This window comes from Notothenia coriiceps, unplaced genomic scaffold (assembly GCF_000735185.1).
Source record: "Notothenia coriiceps isolate Sejong01 unplaced genomic scaffold, NC01 NC01_scaffold00004106, whole genome shotgun sequence".
NCBI classification, from domain to species: domain Eukaryota; kingdom Metazoa; phylum Chordata; class Actinopteri; order Perciformes; family Nototheniidae; genus Notothenia; species Notothenia coriiceps.
In genome coordinates, this window is record NW_011336807.1 from 747 (window position 1) to 15624 (window position 14878).

Here is a 14878-nt window from a genome sequence, read left to right on the forward strand (position 1 = left end):
CCCCCGCATTAATCTTTATTATTAGTGACTATGCAAGGAATTTCTCATTTATTTTAATTTTTGTCTGCTGCATTTGTTGTTTTAATCTTGTAAACTGCTTCTGTATTGGTTTTGTACGATGACCTGTTTGTGAACTGGAAATGTTTCACTATCGGTGCAGCAGGAGTGTAAAACAAAAGAGTATGTAAATATGGCAATTAAAGAATTTATATATATCAAGCTGTCGGTGTAATCCTTATGGTAGAAGAGTGAGGAATGTCCCTTCCAAGTCCATGAGCAGTTGATACAACGTTGTGAAACACATGAGGCTCTGAGTGAAGCGGCTCACCGTGTCGTAGTGACAGTCCCTGCAGATGAACGGGACGCTGCTGTTTCCTGGAACATTGGTGCAGCTCTCACACACCAGATCCCCAAACGTCTTTGAGAAGAGGGTGGGAGCAAAAACACCTAGGGACAATATAACATCATGAGGATCAAATATTATGAATCTGGTAGTGGAGGACATATTGTTTGAAATTAATTGAATATGCCACTACGATACAGACCTCCTACAGAGATGAAGAGCAGAGCAGAGCTCACTCCAGCTGAACGACTGTTAAATCTCTGCTCTCTGTGTTTGATGCCCCCGATGATCATACAGATACCCTGTCAAACACAGACAGTCATTCAGAGGGTCATACTGCTGCATGTTAACTGATGAGTTGTTGCTTCTCAGGCCCTCACCGGTACGAACAGTATACACCCAAGCAGGGTCCCAGTGAGCGCTGCTTTGACGATCTCCTCATAACATTTGGTTTTAGCATTGTGTCCCTGCAGCAGTGCTGTGATGTAGAAAGTCATCTCTGTGATGGAGCCGAACGTGGCATTCACCACCGCCCCCACTGCAAAGTTACTCTGAGCAGAAATGCTGTGGAAATACGCATAGTCATCAGAATTCAGGAGCAAAATTACAACACAAGTCAGAATCAGAATTCCTTTATTAGCCCCACAGCGGGGACATTTAAAGTGTTACAGCAAAAGTGGCATAGCAGCAAGGCAAGCAATAATACAAAAAGAAAAGCACACATAAGTAATAAAAATTACTAAAATAAAAGACATAAGAAAACAACTATGGCTAACAATGAGTAGCAGCATGTTAGAAAGTGCGATCATTAACATATTAAAGTATTGAGACAATATCAAATAAATGTTTGTTTTTACTAGAAGTGATTATGTCACACTACAATTGGTGCATAAGATTGCAACAGTCTGTATTGTTTGGGGGGTCTACCAGGGGCCGTGATGGTTATACAGTCCAATACTCACCTCTTTATTCACAAGTATCAGGGACACACTAAACGTACCTGGCTATTCCCATGCCAATATAGTAGGAGAGAGGGATGATGGAGATGATGGCGGTGATAAACTTGGTCTCTGCACTGCAGAATGTGTGTTTACAGTCAGTGTATCCAATAATGATCGTGATGAACACCAGGGGGAGCAGGTCTGCAGGGAGCAGGGACTTAAGGAGAACACATTGATGGACAGCAGACTGGATCCACATGTGCATCTGCAGGACATGATGCCACTTGTTCAGACCATACATGACATGCCGATCAGGGCCGCTGGTTGTACACACTCCATATTACACTTTGTGAGAAAACAAGGGTACAGTATATTGAAATGCAATCTAATTTACCAATAGTTGACCTCTTGGAATTTGTATTACAAGCCCCTTACTGTAATCAACAGCAGGAAAAGGATACTGAGGGGGATAATGTTGATTCCTTGTACGCTGTATTTGTAGCAATACACATTAAAGGCTCGATAACAGCATAAGATGACTCTGGTCTCACACACAGCGGTCTGCAAAAGAGAACAAAAGACATTTAACCCCAAAGTTACACTTTTAAAAAAAAAAAAAAAAAATTTAAATAAGATTTTAATGGTCCATATGGTTTAAAGGGCAAGGTTAGATAATTGAAGAAAACCTTTTCTGTGCTCTCTTCTAGTGGTATGTGGATTTTGAAAACATCTGAGCCACATGTCTTTCTATGAACAGCATTTTGCTTACTGAATAATCCTCCAACGCTAAGGTCAATTTAGCTTTTCTTTTGAGGTCCATTCCAAAAGCAAACTGCCCACAGCGCAAGAGGAATAGATTTGAAAGGCAATTGCAAATCAAATCCAAACTATGTTCAGCGTGGGGAATGTGGGGAAGAACAACAGAACACGGTTCAGTGTGATTTGGCTGAACTGACCCGTTAAGGAAAAGTCAGTAGATGCACTAATTAGATTTGCCACACACTTCAGTAACATGTTACCATAGCTAATAAGGAGACTAATATAACCTTGTACTTGATGTTTTGATACGCTTGACCGGTGCAGCTGAGGAAGGGGAATACTGCACACATTCTTGCATCTTTCTCTACACTGTCTGCTGATATTTAACAACTTGTACAAAACTGCTCCACCAGAATGTAGAGAGAAACTCTGTAAATCAGCCTACCACAACAACAGTGTCTCTGACCCCAACCATGTCCTGAACAGAGAATATGAATTGTGACCATCAAATCAGAGATGCAGGTTCCCACGGTTTGATAAAGTTAGACTGAAGCACTCCTTTGTGCACCAGTCTATCCTCAAATTAAATACAGAGCTAAATCCCAGGTCAAATGTATGCTAAAGGGTCTTTACTCTTAAGTGATTGTGATGTTGTTTTCCTTGTATCATGTCTTAATATTTGTCCTTGTTTGATGTTGCAAATTGAGCTGCTGTGATGCAAGAAAAATTTCAGACTGGATCTGACAATAACTGTATTGTACCTTTTCCAGTTTGTGAACCTGAACGTCCTCTGGAGCCATGAGGAGGACGATGGTCATTGTGCGGGCGTTCATCTTGGCTACAGGTATGGTGAAGACCAGCAGCCAGGAGAGCACACAGGCCAGCGAGTGGACCACCGCCAGGACAGGGTAACCTAGCAACAGCCAAACATAAGTGCTGACGCGACACTGCAGAGAGACAAAGTATATTCAAAAGCATTATTAATATATAAATATTACTTGCATCCAGTGATTAGGGTGATTCTGACCTTCTTACCCAGTGATTGGACGTTTTCCCAGCGGCTGGCTCTGGGACGGGGATCTCCACAGGGAACGGGGAGGACATCAGGAGAGGAGCAGAGTCTTTGTTCCCCGAACTATCGCTCTCCTCTGGGATCACCTCACACTTCGGAGGCTTCGCAATGGATCTCCTAATTACTTCTCCTGCCTGAGAAGGGCAGACAATCAACAGGATATGGTCAATGACTTTTCATCGTCATCTAAATCTCAGCTTCTTTTTAAAGGGCACTAAAATATGGAAACGTTTAATACTATATTTCAAAATACCTTTTCTATGGACTTCCCAAATGGCCAAATAAAGTACAACGCCAACCTAAAACAAAGTTTGCCTGAAAGAAATGAATTTATTTATGGAGCGCTTTTCAAGAAACTCAAAGAAACTTTAAATAAATACATAATTAAAACGACACACTTAAAATATATAAAACACAAATGACATGATGCAGCTGGTGTACAGGATACGTACCATAAGCTGCACCGATGATGGTTAGGAACATTACAGGGCAAATGAGGAAGTAGATTAATGATATCCACCATCCGAATAAAATGACATAAATGACGTTCCCAAAGGTGATCACCGAGCCTGAAAGAGAGGAAAGATAACAAGTACGCGTTATTGCTTTCCTGTAGGCTGCAACAGAATGAAAGTTTAAGCATAGAAAAGAGAAGAAGACCTTCTTGAGGCTTAACAACACTGAGGTCAGAGTAGAGCTCTTTGATGATGTCCGATCGGTCTTCAATGGGCTTCTCTGTCACGTGACCCTTCCACTTCCTGAAGCCAAACTGAAACAAGCATGGCACAGAACAATGAATGTCAAGAGGACTACTTATAAACTACCATAATACTCAGAGATGGGAAGTAGTGGAGTACAAATACTTAAGTTTCTGGTATCAGTACTTTACTCCACAACGACTTTTTACTTTTACTTCTTACATGTTGAACACAAATACCTGTACTTTCTACTTCTCACATTTTCCAAACAGGCTGGTTCCTTTTGTTTGAATGTGTGTTTGGTGGCGTGATCATTATTATTTAGAGTCATTGCGTGCCTATTGATTTGAACACGGTCCGTGTATCCATCATTTCCTGGTCTTCTCTAAAGAAGAGGGACCAATGAAAACGTTGTCATGTTGCCGTTGTTCAGCATGGAAACATTCATTAGCTAACAATGACATTATTGTTCTATTAATATAAAGGGAGGTCAGGTACTCTTTAAAACAGTTGGTAGTTATGGGTACTTTTTACTGAAGTACATTTTGAAGCCCATACTTCTTTACTTACTTGAGTAAAGAAGTTTAGTCAGTACTTCTACCAGAGTATTTTTGAACACGAGTATCTGTACTTCTACTTGAGTAAAGGATGCGTGTGCTTTTGCCATCTCTGATCATACTTTACCACATTTATGCCAAAGTGTTATAAATAGTAAAGTTTTAGCAAAAAGACATACTGTATATTGGAAAGTAGTAAGCATACAGTATGACTTGGATCATATCACAGGATATATTTTACTTTGAATAAAACCTTTTAATATAGTACACTATGTTTAAATGTTGCTGTCCCTTTAGTAGATCAGTATTCTAATTTATTCAGTATATTTTAGTGCATCGATACTTTTCTGAATATGTCTTTTCTACTGATAATATGTATATTTCGTTTTTAATGTTTATTTTATTTGTATTTTATTATATTTTCGAAGAATGTTTTAATTCTTGTACATTGATTGTCAAAGCACTGCTGTGAGAAAACAATTTCCCAACTTGTGAAATAAAGTATCTATCTATCTATATCTGTTTTTGATATTTCATTCCCTGTGAAGGCATCAGAGAATAAAAACATTCAGTGTAACAGGGGGTGAGAAATTGGTATTCTGATTCTAGGGTTAGGGGAGTATTCTCTAAAGCCAGTCGTTGCCCACCTTGTAGTTGTTGGCCTCCCTGTGAGCCTCCACCTCATTCTCAGCTCTGATGGTGGTCCTTGTGGTGTCTTCATGCCAAGCCTCTTCTCCATACCGAGACGGAGTAGATCGGGTGGTGCCTTGTCCTCCTGTGCAGATCACAGTGAGAAAGCTCTTCCACATGGCAAGAGAAAATACACTTCTCTCTCCTTCAGTTGACTTCTATGAAACTACATATCTCCCATGTCCACAGATCCCTACAGAAACAGTGCTGGTTTACCTTTGTGCACGGTGAGGAAGCACTTGGGGGTGTAGTGGCAGTGGTGGTGTACAGAAGCTTCTGGGGAGGGGGTCTCCACTGCACCCAGCTCTGGATGCTGGACCCTTTCATTTTGACACCGTCGCCGTGGCAACCATTGATGCTGTTCAGGATCCACAGAGTTCTCTAAATATGAACAAATCATGCAGAACTGTCAAGGGTTTAAAAAGGCAGAGTACAGTACCAACACTTGAAATCTTGCCAAGTATATTTGTCTTTGCACCTTGTATAAGACCTAATAAATAAGATAAGATATACTTTATTCATCCCAAATTGGGAATTGTTTTCATTGCAGCAACATATAAAACAGGGCATTGTACATAATTAGAAATTAAAAAGAGTAGAAAAATAAATAATTATAAAATAGAATCATCTCAAAATAGAAAAAATATGAGTATAAAATATCCAAGTTGAACGTGAATATAAAAATCTGTATATAGTAGGATAGTAACAATACAGTGAGATATAGGGTCTTATTTTTTAGACAATGCATCTTAAGTATATTGTTCAATCAAAGACTCAACATCTTATTTTGAGTTGTGTCTCAGATTAAACTTTTTTATTTACATATTTATTAGAAAAAAATTCAAATCAGAAAACAAAAACATTTGGAGCATTTCTGGCTCGTTTTGTAAAAACATTTCCTGATTCTGGTCAAATATAGTTCAAAATAAGTTTCCCCAGCTAACAACAACATCTGATTTATCTAAATATCCCACCTTATTTCAAGAAATCTTACTAAGTAATGTTCACTTGTTCTATTGGCAGATTTGTGTACTTATTGCAGGCAAAAATACCTTGTTTTCTTTATTTTTGAGTTTGCATCAGTAATATTTTTGACATGACATGGGCAGAGAAAAATGCTAAATGAAGTCTGGAGATGAGTAGATCCGATCTAATTCATTACACTTGACTGATTTATTGAATATCTGTTTCTCTGTTCCATACTTTCTGTTCTTTGTTGTGCATAAGTTGCTCGGGCTGAGCCAAACAATGCTGTTCCTGCAGATGAGCAACAGTGTGTGTTCATGCTTAGAACACAGGGAAAGCCATGGATGTATAGAGAGAGAAACAGTGATGGTGAGAGGACGGTAAATCTGGAGGGGGGTATTTGTTTTGGTGTCCGTCCTTCCGCTGACTCCGCCTAAAAAAAAAAAATCAATCTACACACACCTCCCTGCAGGTTATCACTGCAGAGGTTTGAGCTTGATTGACATCCTCCACCAAAGCCCTCCAGCCATGGAGATGTGTGTGACTAACAAAAACCTCCTGAGAGTCATGCAGTGTCACCTCAGCCAGCCCCCCCCCCCTGTCAACTGCTGTCTACAGGACAGATCACATTGGAAATGCATTGCAGCACACAGTGACATGAACTCAGTGCTCTGCTTTGCAATTAAAACAGAAGCATGCATGGACTGTTGATATGTAATCTGCTTATAATGCCTTAACTGTTACTCCCTGTGTCTCAGTAAAGAAACAGTGGATGTATTTTGAAGGCAACTGGAAGAGGATAAGTCTCATTCAGACTTCACATCTGACTCCTGCCTTTTTAAAGGTTGTGAGCTGACACCTTTTGAAAACAGCTATGAATTGTGGGGAGATGACAGAACCAGTGTGTTAGATGAAGAATGAAAGTGGGGAATAATCCAGACTGACAATCTACCAAACCAACATGATGTAAACAACTTGGATTAGGGTTCAAAAATGGTGATCATCCCAAAACAATCCCTTTTAAAAGTACAGGAAATAACTGCTTCTGATTCAGGACACAGCCCTCACCACTAGATCGATTGATACTTTATTCTTCCCAAATTGGGACATTATTTTAACAACGTGTTTTTAAACGGCGAATATATAAATATCTACAGTAGAAAAGAAACACATCACAAAGAATACACAATATAAAATGTTCTGGATACGTTAGAATGTTCTGTAAAAGACCAGTAAACAATATACTTCTAAGCTTCTGTCTGAATAAAAGTATACCAAAGTTCACATCAGTTAAGTTTATAATAAATTCACACTTTACTCTAGGAAGAAAGTGATTTCTTTAGTTGTCAGGCAGACAGCAGACAGAGACAAATGCTGAGCACTAATTGGAGGGAAGTTTGCAGCACAGGTGACTATGATCAACGCGTTAACGACCAAGTCAAATGTAAAATAAACACAAAGACGAATCTGACAGCCTGCTCTGGGTTTTAAACACGCAGATAAAGACCAAAAAGCAGCGTGTTAGTTGAACGGAGGTCCCACAAAGCTCCAGCAGCGGCAGGAGCTTGGTCTTACCTGAGGTGTCCGCCGCTGACCCTCGCCGCAGGCTCTCCACATCTCCTGGCGTCCGGGAGCACTTCTTGAGGAACATGCTCTCTGTTTATCCCCGAGTCTCGCTCCTGTTTCATCTGCGCGAGGAGCGGTAACACGCTCCTTAAGAAGGCTGATCTGCGCGAGACCCACCAGCAGAGCCTACACCGGCACACAGAGGGGAGGGATATCGAACACAGAAACATTTAAAATACTACAATTTTATGTATGAATCTCACTCCTACGTCCTATTTTATTCACACGTATGTGTTACGTGTATCTGTTTATTTAAAAAATAAAATTGTTATCCATTAAAGCGCTGTGTGTGGGATTTTAACCTTTGTTACCACAGCGCCCCTAGTGTTACAAATTGATACTGCCGTTTTTAGTAAAACCAGGTTTGGGGAGTAACAGATTACATCTAAAGGGATTACATAGGGAGGATACAAAAAAAAGGTAAATATATTCCGTCACAGTGACAAAAAAAAATCAGATTACTGTTAATATTTCTTAAAATGGGGATTACAAGGCAAGGAGAAATTTATTTATATAGCACCTTTCTACACAAGGCAATTCAAGGTGCTTTACAAAAATGCCAGACAAAGGCATTTAAAAACAGTCATTAAAAAGAAAAGTTAATAAAATAAACATTAAAAGAAAAAATACATGAATAAAAAGTACATGAATACAAAGTACATGGATAAAAGTTACAGTGCAGTCTAAGATATGAATAGTTCAATTAAGCAGCGACAAAAAGAAAAGTCTTCAGCCTGGATTTAAAAGTAGTCAGAGTTGCAGCGGACCTGCAGGTTTCTGGGAGTTTGTTCCAGATATTTGGAGCATAATAACTGAACGCTGCTTTACCATGTTTAGTTCTGACTCTGGGGACAGAAAGTTGACCAGTCCCTGAAGACCTGAGAGATCTGGATGGTTCATCATTTAGCAGGAGGTCAGAAATGTATTTTGGGCCTAAACTGTTCAAAGCTTTATAAACAGCAGCAGTATTTTGAAATCTATTCTTTGACACACAGGAAGCCAGTGTAAAGACTTCAGAACAGGAGTGATGTGATCCACTTTCTTAGCGTCAGTGAGGAACCAGAGTAAAGACTTCAGAACAGGAGTGATCCACTTTCTTAGTGTCAGTGAGGAACCAGAGTAAAGACTTCAGAACAGGAGTGATCCACTTTCTTAGTGTTAGTGAGGAACCAGAGTAAAGACTTCAGAACAGGAGTGATGTGATCCACTTTCTTAGTGTTAGTGAGGAACCAGAGTAAAGACTTCAGAACAGGAGTGATGTGATCCACTTTCTTAGTGTCAGTGAGGAACCAGAGTAAAGACTTCAGAACAGGAGTGATNNNGGATTAGGGTTAGGGTTAGGGTTAGGGTTAGGGATAGGGTTAGGGTAATGTTGTGAATCGAGTGGCCTGTGTTCGTCGTCCATAACATATGCCTGCCCATACCATAACCCCACCACCACCATGGGCTTCGGCCGGAGAATTCAGAAGACATGTCATGTGCCACGGTTTGACCACACGGTTGAGATGCCACAATCAATTCTGAAGAACTCTACCCCAGACCCATGTATTTAGCTGGTTCAGAGAGAATAATCAACATTGAGCATAACAAGATAGAATCATAACACCTCTATCAGCTGACGCCAACAGGCAGGAACAGGGAGCCAAAACACTGAGAGCACAGCAGCCAAGGTTACAGGTGCGTGTGCTCAGTCAGGACAGTATGAACTGATAAACTGGGTCAAAGTTATGGGCCTTGGAAATTATTTCCCCAACATATATGATCATAAAATAGTGTGTGTGAGCTGTGTATTAAACTAAAACGCAGCATTTTCTGTCAGCTCAGATTTAATTTCTGCTTTTTTAAACTGTAGTATATGTTCATGTGTTTCAGTGTTGGTATTAAGGCTACTGCCTGAATATGCTGAGTGAAAGGCAGCGTTTCCTATAAGTCAAATCATTTCTGATCCTAGAAATATCTTGGTTTCTTCTTTTCTACGGTCACATTGTTCTGCTGTCTGACATTACACACTTATTTGCATTGCATCTGACATTGAGGTAATCCATAGTAAAGGAAAGTAATCAGGTTACATTACTTTTATATTTTGATACTTAACTAGGGTTACTGGTTAAAATTGTTATACTAATAATTGTAACGGAATAGATTTTTTAAGTAACCCTTCCAACCCTGTGTAATACATAATATGAACACATTATTTTGTATACAAATATGAGCAACTTTTTAAGCAAATATAAATAACTAATGGGTTGGAAGTGGTGGCCCCCCACTTGTCGCCCCAGGCTGGTTTTAGCGTTGTGGCTGGTGTGATCTCATACCTAGGCAGTCTCTAGAACAAAACCTTTTTTTCTATCTTTGAGCTGTCGAATAAAAAGGACCTCTGTGAAAACCTTTCTGCACAAACTGTGGCAACACGTCAAATCACACAGATGAGTGTAGGGTTACTTTTATTTACATATCAAAACAGAAACGTACAGCTGCACAAACTGACAGTACCTTTTTACACAGAGTTGGGAAACTAAACAAGAATAAACACGAGGCTTACATCTTCTTGACAGCTTACCAAAACCAAATCTTTCAAGGCATAAAACATCATTTCCAAACCGATCTTTATTTAAACATTACCAATCTTTTCTCTTTTTAGGTGGACATCAGCTGTGCTTCATTTTGTTGCCAAACTCCCTATATCGTCTAATTCATAGCAATATGGTATCTACTGATGACATAAATAATTCTCTATCATACACATGAACAACTAGACATTACATTAGACAAACTATTTAGCACCAGCTACCACTGTCTACTTTAGCATCATGTATCCATATTGAGTGTAAAACTAAGTGAAGTTTTGGTTACAGCAAGTACAGTGACATCTTTTTATAGCATACTCTTCCCTTTTTATTTACCATATCAGCAGAGTAATCAAGTCATTGGATACATAAATCTGTACAAATAATACCCTTATTGCGAAATCTATGAACAGTCTATTTACAGAACACACATTTAGAAAGAGAGACGCTGAAAAAAAGAAGCATTCAGGAGAAATACATGTCTCCTAAGCCCCGTGTAGTCTAAAATAATTCACATGAAAGATTTTCAACTGAGCTAAAGAAAGTGGAACAGTTGTGAAGCCCAGTTTATATTAAATATGTACAACAAATTAACTCAAGTAAAAATACTGTAGTAAAACAAAATAACACTTTAAGTGAAATATACAAGAAGGACTCATTGAGAACAAGTCAGCCATTCCATTCAGGTAAATAAAATTAGCTAATGTTGGTTTATTGCACCAGGCAACAGAGCACCTGCAAATAATATGTTAATATTTTAGCTCAGTAACTTAATGTCTGCTATCTGGTTGAACAGTCGTGTTCCTGTTGACAATAGGGCTGCTTTTCAGCCTGGTTTTAAATTATTATTAAAACTAAATCATGTAACTTTGCAGATGTTAGTTCAATGGAGGAAGTGTATCTTCACAATGTGAATCTGTGTGCCCTAAATGTAACATCTTGTACACATTTAATCATTTATTTCAGGCTTCTGTGTGAGTGTGTGTATGTCATTTTAGTGATATTAGTATTAACAGGGAAAGGGAGATATCTGTTAGTACCTCAAGTTAACTGCACATGAACACAAGCATTTAATGGCAAAATAGTGGTGGAAAGAGAAAAGATTTAAGATAATACAAATATAGCACAAAAGAAGACCTTGGTTAACAGTATTTGCAAGTAGCCTGTAGCATTTATTACCTGTATGGTCTTCTGTATGAGTGCGGTTTTACTGCCCTCCCTTTGGCAGTAGAAATGGTTATAACACCATCAAAGGGTAGACTTTCAAAATATTTATCCAATGCCTTTATCTCCAAATGTCCTCACTGGTAAATCCAACAGCGAGTTGCCCCCTGCCCGGGTTCATGTGGTCACAGACAGCGCTGTCTGCTACCAGTTTCAGAATAAAGAAATGTTTCAAGCCACATAAAGTTTAGCTGCCTCACTCACCTTGTCATCACGGAGTTGCTTTTGAAATTTCATTGGACAAACATAAAGTATAAAAAATAATCTTTTCATTAACTTATTCACAACATATTTTTTTCACTTTTCCCTTTGTCTTCTAAAAAGAAAGATGAAGTAAGAAATAACTGACGGCTTAGTTCCACCTCTGGGGATTAGGTGCACTGTAAGGAGTTTAAAGTATCCAGCACTTTGTGAAGATTACTTGTCTGTGTACCACAAAGCTCTCAGAAGTCAGAGTCAGCATCCATAAGCTCCGCCTCCATTAAATTGGTTCTGGAGTGAATGGGTCCGTAGCTGACCCTTCGCCCCCCCGGTACCCGAGCCACGTGGGCCAACCTCTCCGACAGCCCGTCTGTGAGATCCATGTCTCCGGGGTAACGGGAGGGTCCACTAGGCTGCCAGGTGGAGACTGAGGGGGGGCAGCGCGGGCCGAGACCCAGATCCTCCGGGCGGTCGTTGAAGGTCAGAGGGTTGGAGAGCAGGCTGTGGCCATAGTTGTTCCGACTGCTCCGGTAGGGCTGGTAGGGGGACCTCTCCTCATAGGACAGGGGGTCTGGGTAGGACCCTGGCAGGACCTCCTCCTCCATCCTCTGGTGCTCCCGCAGGTTGGCCACCAGGCTGGGGTGGCAGGGCAGTTTGGGCAGGCGAGGCACGGAGCTGCGCCCAAACTCACGCTGCTGATAGGCCTGGGGGTCCACCGCCTCCTCCGCCAGGCGCACCTCCTTCCTCCTCTTCTTCTTCTTCTTTTTCCTTTTTATCATCTCAGGTGAAATCTCAGCCTCCACCATCCACAGCCGGTTCCTCTCGTCCGGAGGCGGCACTGTAAAGACATAACGGAGCATAAGTCTGTGAAAGGAAGTCCTCTGATAAAGAAAATGAAAGGAAAAAGGGTATAAAGAAGGAGAGGGGTTGATGTAAAGTCAGAGTCATGGCCTCCTGCTCTCACCCGGGGTGCCAGTAGGAGTGACAGAGATGTCCTGAGGCAGGATGGCCCCACGTCTCGCCACCATCTTGGTCACATGCTGCGCCCAAGCTGATGACATGTCGTTCGACGGCTCATTTAGCTCAAAATTGATTCCAGCTATGAATGAGAAAAGACAAACCACAACTCTACATTTAAGGACAACTGAGGACAACTTTGAAACCAACATGTGCTTAATGCCCCCCCCCACAGTGCCTCTATAGCTCTGAACGGCTCCAAGCTAAACAATCAGGGCAGCCGCAGCAGCCTCACAGCTTACACCAGCAGAGGCATGTGTCATGCAGGTCTTAGCTACAGACATAACAGTTGTCCCTGACTGTGGAGCTTCTACACCACAGAGAAGCCAACGGAAAATCTTTTCAGGGCACATTTGAAAGACAAATACCACACAGAGGTTCTTTACATCAGCACACATGGCGGCATTTCATTACACACTCAAACTTAGAGAGGTAGTTGTCCCAATACAAAATAACACTTTATCACTTAGCCTACCTACAGTAGTATCTATCCACACAGATATGTTTCTTACGTGCCCGAGTTTTTAAATATCTACTAATTAGCAAAGCTGTTCCAGTAAAATAGAATTGAGAGGCATTTTGTTTGTCCATTGAAAACTAAAATGTTGCTTTCCAGAAGAAGAAAGGTGTTAAAACGGGTTTGAACTAAATAAATACTCCCCTAACAATCTAGATCAGATGCCTTGCAGTTTTGGCTATTAACCACAAGGTGGAAGTATGCAAACATCACCAGACAGTGCTTCCACTGGATTACTTTAATAGCAGACAATATTCCCAGTTTATGATCCGAGATATTTTGAATGACTCCACTGAAACACTCACCAACGGGTCCTTCATGGGACACGGTGTGCATGCTGAAGGACAGCTCCTTCTCGGGGTCCTTGTGGAGCTCCTTCCTCAGAGCAAAGGCCTTGGCGATCATCTTGCTCTTTTTGATCCTCTTGGGTTCATCGTCACTGCGGCCGAGGATCCTGACACAGCAACATAAGGCAGGTTCAGAAAGAGAGACTGAGGATGACACACTTAATGCCATCAGCAGTCATGGGACATTTGTGATTTCAGACACATCACGATGAGACAGTCTTAAGCCACTAAGGAAAACAATAAAGAAGTTGAATTATTGTTGTTTTTTTCAAAGCAAGAAGGGAATTAATTCCTGTGAATACACTCCAAGTCACAGTGCGCCCTTGTGAGCTCTGTTTACAAGGATTAGCGCTGCACATAAAAACCAACACACTAGCACACACTGGGAGGATTTGACTGAATTAATGCCTCCATTATTTTAAATGATCAGGGTGAAAATCCCCAGTTTTTCAGGATGTTTGGCGGGGCAGCTTGGCTTGGTTAGTACATGTCTAGATGCTTAGAGATTAGACTTTTCCCAGGCTGGTTCACATATTTTTAAAACCATATATGGACGTGGACAGGCCTGTAGACATGATGTGAACACAAGCAATGAGAAGAGACTTAAAGAGAGATTGGAACATAGTATTCGAGAAGCAGCAACACCATGTTATATTTCACTTTCTCTATGTTTGCTTACTTGAACCAGGTCCGTTTCCAGATGAGGATGGTGGCCTTGGTCCAGACCCAGGTACTCATAGCGATTCCCGTCCCAAACATGGCGAACAGGTTGATTTTCTCCACCATCAGGCTGGGCCGGTTCTTAATGGTGCATTCTGGGATGGGCTTGTTGGTCTGAGAGGCGATTGTCACGTTGGCTTCACACCTGTGGAAAACATAGAGAGGGATGGTCAGTCTCTGCCTCCAACATGTGCTTCTACACCTCTGAGACGTAGGACTGAGGCACATTCAAATGCTGGATCTGGCAAATAAGAAAGCCTTTTACACGTCAGGGCGGAAGAGAACGGTTTACATTTTTGAGGCAAAATTATTTCCACTACAGCCAGTGTCAACACTGCGGGGAAAGAGGCTGCATTCACCGCTGAGAGCTGGGTGAGCGGTCTGGGGTCTCAGCTCGGTCTGTGGATCTCTGTGTGCAGGTGTGAGCCATCACAGGATTACAGCCACATTACGGCTGTACGTCTATACACATTTCTGCACACATTTCTCTCTACTTTAATTTATAATACACTGCAGTTTGTCATAAGTTTATTTTGTATTTCTAAATTTGGTGTAAATACTTGTCTTTATTCTTCTTTAATGTTAAATAGTTTCTTTTTACAATCGTTAAATGTGTTACTTTCACTTACTACT

The 14878-nt window shown here is 40.8% G+C and overlaps 2 protein-coding genes across 2 annotated transcripts in view; both read right to left on the bottom strand.

The window, feature by feature from the left end:
- Positions 1 to 235: 235 nt before the first annotated feature.
- On the bottom strand, positions 236 to 7809 carry LOC104942106 (putative cation exchanger C521.04c). The gene is made up of 13 exons (XM_010767303.1): positions 7602 to 7809; positions 5277 to 5441; positions 5018 to 5145; positions 3776 to 3884; positions 3568 to 3684; positions 3369 to 3430; positions 3079 to 3249; positions 2805 to 2990; positions 1746 to 1845; positions 1344 to 1485; positions 724 to 907; positions 546 to 645; positions 236 to 447 (listed from the first exon to the last, which is right to left on the bottom strand). The coding sequence occupies exons 1-13, from the start codon at positions 7675 to 7677 to the stop codon at positions 236 to 238; spliced, it is 1752 nt and encodes a 583-aa protein (XP_010765605.1). The 5' UTR covers positions 7678 to 7809.
- A 3354-nt stretch (positions 7810 to 11163) lies between these two features.
- smo (smoothened, frizzled class receptor) overlaps positions 11164 to 14878 on the bottom strand; it is an 8228-nt gene continuing 4513 nt past the window's right edge. The window contains exons 4-8 of the mRNA XM_010767304.1: positions 14605 to 14654; positions 14205 to 14390; positions 13484 to 13632; positions 12609 to 12743; positions 11164 to 12482 (exon numbers count right to left, since the gene is read on the bottom strand). Of these exons, the coding sequence (XP_010765606.1) occupies positions 11887 to 12482; positions 12609 to 12743; positions 13484 to 13632; positions 14205 to 14390; positions 14605 to 14654 (1116 nt within the window). The 3' untranslated portion in view covers positions 11164 to 11886. The remainder of the gene's footprint in view (positions 12483 to 12608; positions 12744 to 13483; positions 13633 to 14204; positions 14391 to 14604; positions 14655 to 14878) is intronic.